The 6,428-nt window shown below is 43.9% G+C and overlaps 1 protein-coding gene across 1 annotated transcript in view; it reads left to right on the forward strand.

The window, feature by feature from the left end:
- Positions 1-6,428, forward strand: part of LOC103362073 (clathrin heavy chain linker domain-containing protein 1) — a 13,266-nt gene that overhangs the window by 5,210 nt on the left and 1,628 nt on the right. The window contains exons 5-11 of the mRNA XM_008288333.1: positions 2,136-2,242; positions 2,873-2,966; positions 3,030-3,136; positions 3,241-3,412; positions 3,489-3,691; positions 4,442-4,624; positions 4,850-5,054. Of these exons, the coding sequence (XP_008286555.1) occupies positions 2,136-2,242; positions 2,873-2,966; positions 3,030-3,136; positions 3,241-3,412; positions 3,489-3,691; positions 4,442-4,624; positions 4,850-5,046 (1,063 nt within the window). The 3' untranslated portion in view covers positions 5,047-5,054. The remainder of the gene's footprint in view (positions 1-2,135; positions 2,243-2,872; positions 2,967-3,029; positions 3,137-3,240; positions 3,413-3,488; positions 3,692-4,441; positions 4,625-4,849; positions 5,055-6,428) is intronic.

The following is a 6,428-nucleotide window of genomic DNA, read 5'->3' on the forward strand; positions in this document are numbered from 1 at the left end:
AAACAGAGATCAGAGGTTTGAACAAACATCAGATCAAGAAGCTCTCGGTGGTTTTTAAAGAACTTCAACAAACACTTTGGTTCTCTGAAGTTTGCTCACTTCACATCTGATCATCGTCTCCTGTTGACTAGAACCCTCCTGGTCTTCTGGTTCCTCTTCAGCTAAGTGACTCAGTGTAAAGTCTGAAGCAGTGACAGCTGACGACCAGCAGGTGGCGACAAACTCACAGACGGCAGCTGAACCCAAACACACCTGCTGAAGTGTGATAACAATAATATTAATTTTAATATTAATATTAATACATGTGGTTGGTTATATACACTCGTTGCTTAAAAACAATATCATTTTAAAAATGTATTCATTATTATTTCTTTTTTATAATGTCTCTTTAAAAGCAAAGGCACAACATTCCTACTGTGCACATTTTTCTGTGCATATTTCCTTTTTAAACCGACGTTATTAATGAATAAATTAAAAAATAAAAATGAAAAGATAATTTTAAAAAAATTCAAAAATAAATTAAAATGATAATAATAACAACAATAAAGAAATACAAAAATTAAAAAAAATAACAAATAAATTATTATTTTGATTATTTATTTATTAGTCTTTATATTTCTACTTTTATCAGCCTTTTCTTTAATGGATTTATTTTTAATTAATATCGCTTTATATCACCACAGTATTTATTTTTTATTTTATTTATTCTTCTTTTTATTTCCACTTTTATTTTATTGATTTATTTTTGTAATCTGCCCTCTCACTGCTCCGTAGAGACAGATATTACTTTATAGTATGAACACTGAACACTGATGCATCCATCAGGTTTAATGTGAAGCTGACGGGTTGTGATGATTAAGGAGGAACAAGAAAGTTCTGATGCACAAACCTGTTTTTATTTTTATTTTTCTCTAATGTTTGATTTATTTTAATGAAATACAGAATCATGAGAGCAGGTCAGAGGAAAATCATGTCTTAGTTGGAAGTGAAACACTGAATGTGATGTTTAATCATAACTGTGGTCGAGTGGAAGGAGTTCTGCAGTCCTGGTGGAATCAGCTGTTTGGGCTGTTTGGAGCTGAATAACACGTCCTGGAAACATGTGAGACTTTGATTAATCGACTACAATACGGGACCTTCATGTAGTTCCTGTGTTCTGCTGTAATCTGGGAAACAGGAGGATTCACGGCGTCTCCTCTCGTAGCTCCTCTTCTTGGATCTTCTAGAAGCTGGTTCTGTGTCAGCGGCTGTGTGTCGTCAGCACCGTGTGGAGATCATCAGCCAGAGGAGGCACAGTTCTGGTCTGTCTGAGTCCCTGCAGGATGAACTGGTCCCCCTTTAACTTGATCTGAGCGCTCCAGGTGTCCTCATAGCGGCCGGTCCTCACAGCTCCCACTAACCCGGCAGCACACACACTGGGACAGAGGAGGCTTTGTGTGGCCGACCGAGGCCTCCATCTGAACCACATCACAGTGAATGAAGCCTCACACGCTGAACAAACACTCTCCCACCAGTCTATAAACAGAGCCTGCAGCCACGGGGCTCCGCCGTTTACCCACAATCCTCTCTGCTCCCCCTGACGCCTCATACGCTGCGATCACACGCTCAGGTTTGTGCAGCATGCAGCAGATCTGGACGCCCGACGCGCCTCCAGGCGGTGGACTTGGCTCGTTTCGATCTCTCAGCGTCTCGCAGGCAGAAGCCCGGAGGAGGAGCTTCTGGGTTTAGGAGGGAATCGGATCAGCAGAACCGAGGAGATGCAAAGATCTGCTGCTGAGTCACAACTGTGGGCTCGTCGCAGCGTATCGATCTCTGCAGTGATGCTGCTCCAGCATGACGCAGCTTCTCTGGCTTTCTGTCGGCTTCTAGCAAACCTCCCTCGTCCTCCTGGTGCTGAAGGACTCGTTCACGCTGTNTTCAGCTGCAGCTTTTCAAAGTAAAAGCTTCACTGAGCCTCTGAGCTGCTGAACACAGTCGAGCTTTTAGCAGCAAACAGCAGCTTCTATCAGACACACACAGACAAAAAAACCAAAGTCACTCTCAGACTTTAGAGGAGATGATCTAAACGTATGTCCCAGGTGGACTACAACGTGTCAGTGCAGGTTTAAGGTGACGTGCTGATTGTGTGTCTGCAGATACGAGCGTCTGAGGAACGTGTGCGACCATCTGAGCAGCTGGGAGGTCCAACAGCAGGTTCCTCTGCAGGAACTCATCGGTTCCATGAACCTCAGACGGACCAGCGGTGAGAAACTGGTTCAGCTCTCATGTGATAAATTATGCACTATTTTATTTTACTGATTACCTCACTGTCACTGCCAGCATTACTTCTTACTTTCTATTTCAGTCTTATAGTAGCTCACTAATTTTATTTCAGTAATGTATCGTAATCTTATTGGTTCTGTACTTTTTAGGCTAAACAGAATTTCCTTCAGTAAAGTTTAATCTGATCTTATTGTCGTAGAAAAGCAAATAGTAATACTGGCAAAGATACTCAAGTAATAAAGTAATATTACTCATGATTATGAAATACCTCACATGAACTTAAGGTCCAATATTATGAAACTAATGTAGAATAGAATAGAATAAAACTTTATTGATCCTTCGGTATAAAACCTCAGGGAAATTGTTAAATGTAGGACAAACTATTTAAAGGGATATTACACATTACACGTCTGATATGGTGGGAAAGAAACAAAACTACATGTATTGGTTTCATTAAAATGGTCAGATTTGTGCTCAATATTGATTCTTTGCTGCCTCTGGTTTCACTGCAGCGACACTTGTTCCATCCACTCAGCTGTAATAACGTCTGTGCTGCCTTCAGGGCTCTTTATCCTGTAGGATTTATTTTATTTTCCTCTCCTTCCTGCAGAGTCAGACGATGACGCTCACAGCGTCGATGCCGAGCTGTTTGACGAGCCGACGGGATTGGACGAGTCCGGCCTCCTGGCGGCTCACCTGGACAGGTGTGTTCACAGACAGCCTCTGGTCAGAGTTTTACCGTCGTACTGAATCCTCGTCTCCGACAGGTTCATGGAGCTCTTTGACTCGGCTCAGTTCCAGGAAGCTGCTCTGCTCGCTGCCAGGAGTCCTCCAGGAGTCCTGAGGAACCTCCACACCATGGAGATGTTCAGAGGTGGACAACACACAACAACACACAACAACACACCTGTCTGTCCTCACCTGTCTGTCCTCACCTGTCCGTCTTCACCTGTCCACACCTGTCCCCTCCTCTGCCAGGTGTGTCGGGCCCTCCAGGCTCCGCCCCTCCGCCCCTCCTGTTCTTCAGGGCTCTGCTGATCAGCGTCCAGACCGGCGGCGAGCTGTCGGCTGCTCTGTCCCTGCAGGGCGTCGTCTGTGCCCTGCAGCACGGCGACCTGAGGCTGGTCGTCCACGCCGTCACCCAGAACAAGTAAAGTATTGATCGATTATTCATTGATTGATTGGAGAGACTCAGCTCGTGGTCTTCACGCCCTCCGTCCTCTCAGACTCACTTTCTCAGAGGACCTGGGCGACGTCCTGACTGAGCACGCTCAGAAGAACCCCGCCGTGGCCGACATGTGTCTGGCGTTGGCCACCGTCGTCTACGAGGCCTGCAGGCTGGACAGGAAGTCCGCACTGAGCATGTGCAGGAGAGGCCTGGTCCACAGCGCCGCTGAGTTCATGAAGCACAGCGAGGACCTCACAGCGGGTCAGTGTGTGTCCGGCTGTGTCCACCGAGTGTGTGTGGGGGTTTAAAACATCGTAGTGGCAACACAATGAGACACAACAAGACACAACGAGACACAACACAGCTACAGGAAGACACAAAATCAGCACAAAGACTCAAAAGATATCCACAAAACGACTACATAGAGACATGAAATGACCAAAGACACAACGAGGACAGACAGGACACAACTACAAAAGACACAAAAAGACTATAAAGACTCACAACATGACCACAAAGACTCAACAAATAAACACAAAGGCGCTCATTAAGATGATAGAGACATAAAACAACCACAAAGAGACACAAAAGTGGTACCATTGTGATGAATGATGACCAAAAAGAGACACACAACAAATACAGAAAGACACACAATGACAGCAGACACCCAAAACGACTACAGAGGTACAAAACGACTACAAAAACACACAAATTGACCACAAAACGACAAAAAAATAACCACTAAGAGACAGAAAATGACCACAGAGACACACAAAGTGATCAGAAAGAGACACACAATGAATAAAACATTTACTGACACAGTACGACTACAAAGAGACACAAAAAGTGACACAAAGCGACTGGACACAGACACAAAATGACCACAAATACACACAATACAGCCACAGAGACACACAAACCCTCTAACAGCTCTGTGAGGTGATTCTTGTTTGTGATGTGAAACCTTCATAACCTCTACTGATGCTGTGTGTGACTCTCTCTCTCCTCCAGAGGACTGTATGTGGGTCCTGTGTCGCTCGCCCAGCCTCTCCCTCCTCCAGCTGCTGACGGAGCCTCGGCGGGGCCGGGCGGCCATGTTGTCGGTGGGCGGGGCCTGCGCCGCTCTGCTGGTCGACCCTCAGCGGCAGCAGTTGGCGCTGCAGCTGCTGGACGGTTTCATGAGCCGAGGACGAGGTAGGACGCTGCAGCAGGTGTTGTGTGTGTCACCAGAGAAACAAAACAGCATCACAAAGACAGAAGGACTGCAGAGACACACACAAGACGACAAAGACTCAGACGCACCCCAAAATACACACAGAGAGGTGGCAGAGATGTTAGACAATGACACAAACTGACCACAAAAAGACACAAACTGACCACAGACTCACACTGACCAATTCTCCTCTCCGGTCCTCTCAGGGGTTCTGGACGAGGCGATCCTGGAGGACAGCGGCTCCTCGGTGGACGTCTGGGTCCACGTGGCGTCTCTGTGTTCTGAGCTGAGGCGGGCCGACCTGAGCCGGGCCGTGCTGTCCGTCCTGCTGGACCAGAGCGGAACCAGAGTCCTGAGTCCGGACCTGCAGGGAGCCCGGCTCATGGAGCACGTCCTCCTGTGAAGCTGGAGGTAGAAACACAGCAGAATAAAACACACTGGACCCGACAGCTTGTTTTTACTGCTCCGGTCACGTTTTTAACTCACTGAGGGTCCATTTGTCATCAAGTCCTGCAGCTCCATGGAACCAGAACAACCAGGACCAGAAGCAGACAGAACCAGGAATGTCCTTCTAACAGCTATCAGGGCATCAGTCACTAGAGAAGAAATGAAGGAAAGCTGATCATTTATTTTACTTTCTGTTTTTATAGTTTCTTATTTTATTTTATTATTATTCTTTTTTGCTTAAACAGCCTTATAACTGTGATATCTGATCAATAATCACTTCATTCTGCACGTCTCATTTAAAAAGTCTCCAAACAAAGCTGTTTGCATCACATCCTGCCACCAACAGGCAACTTTTCTATTTATAAGATTCATGACCTCCTAACAGTCGTCCTGCACTGAGACCTTCTGAGTTTCTCTCCTTCTAGTCATGATGTTTGTGTTTCCGTAGAGCTGCAGGACTTTATGCTGCAGGGAAACGTGTGAACTGTGACGGGAGCTGATGAAACAGAGATCAGAGGTTTGAACAAACATCAGATCAAGAAGCTCTCGGTGGTTTTTAAAGAACTTCAACAAACACTTTGGTTCTCTGAAGTTTGCTCACTTCACATCTGATCATCGTCTCCTGTTGACTAGAACCCTCCTGGTCTTCTGGTTCCTCTTCAGCTAAATGACTCAGTGTAAAGTCTGAAGCAGTGACAGCTGACGACCAGCAGGTGGCGACAAACTCACAGACGGCAGCTGAACCCAAACACACCTGCTGAAGTGTGATAACAATAATATTAATGTTAGTACATGTGGTTGGTTAAATACACTCGTTGTTGCTTAAAAACAATATAATTTTTAAAATGTATTCATTATTATTTCTTTTTTATAATGTCTCTTTAAAAGCAAAGGCACAACATTCCTACTGTGCACATTTTTCTGTGCATATTTCCTTTTTAAACAGACGATATTAATGAATAAATTAAAAAATAAAAATGAAAAGATAATTTTAAAAAAATTCAAAAATAAATTAAAATGATAATAATAACAACAATAAAGAAATACAAAAATTAAAAAAAATAACAAATAAATTATTATTTTGATTATTTATTTATTAGTCTTTATATTTCTACTTTTATCAGCCTTTTCTTTTATGGATTTATTTTTGATTAATATCGCTTTATATCGCCACAGTATTTATTTTTTATTTTATTTATTCTTCTTTTTATTTCCACTTTTATTTTATTGATTTATTTTTGTTATCTGCCCTCTCACTGCTCCGTAGAGACAGATATTACTTTATAGTATGAACACTGAACACTGATGCATCCATCAGGTTTAATGTGAAGCTGACGG

The sequence above is a fragment of the Stegastes partitus genome, unplaced genomic scaffold (genome assembly GCF_000690725.1).
Source record: "Stegastes partitus isolate 25-593 unplaced genomic scaffold, Stegastes_partitus-1.0.2 Scaffold553, whole genome shotgun sequence".
Classification (NCBI taxonomy): Eukaryota; Metazoa; Chordata; class Actinopteri; family Pomacentridae; genus Stegastes; species Stegastes partitus.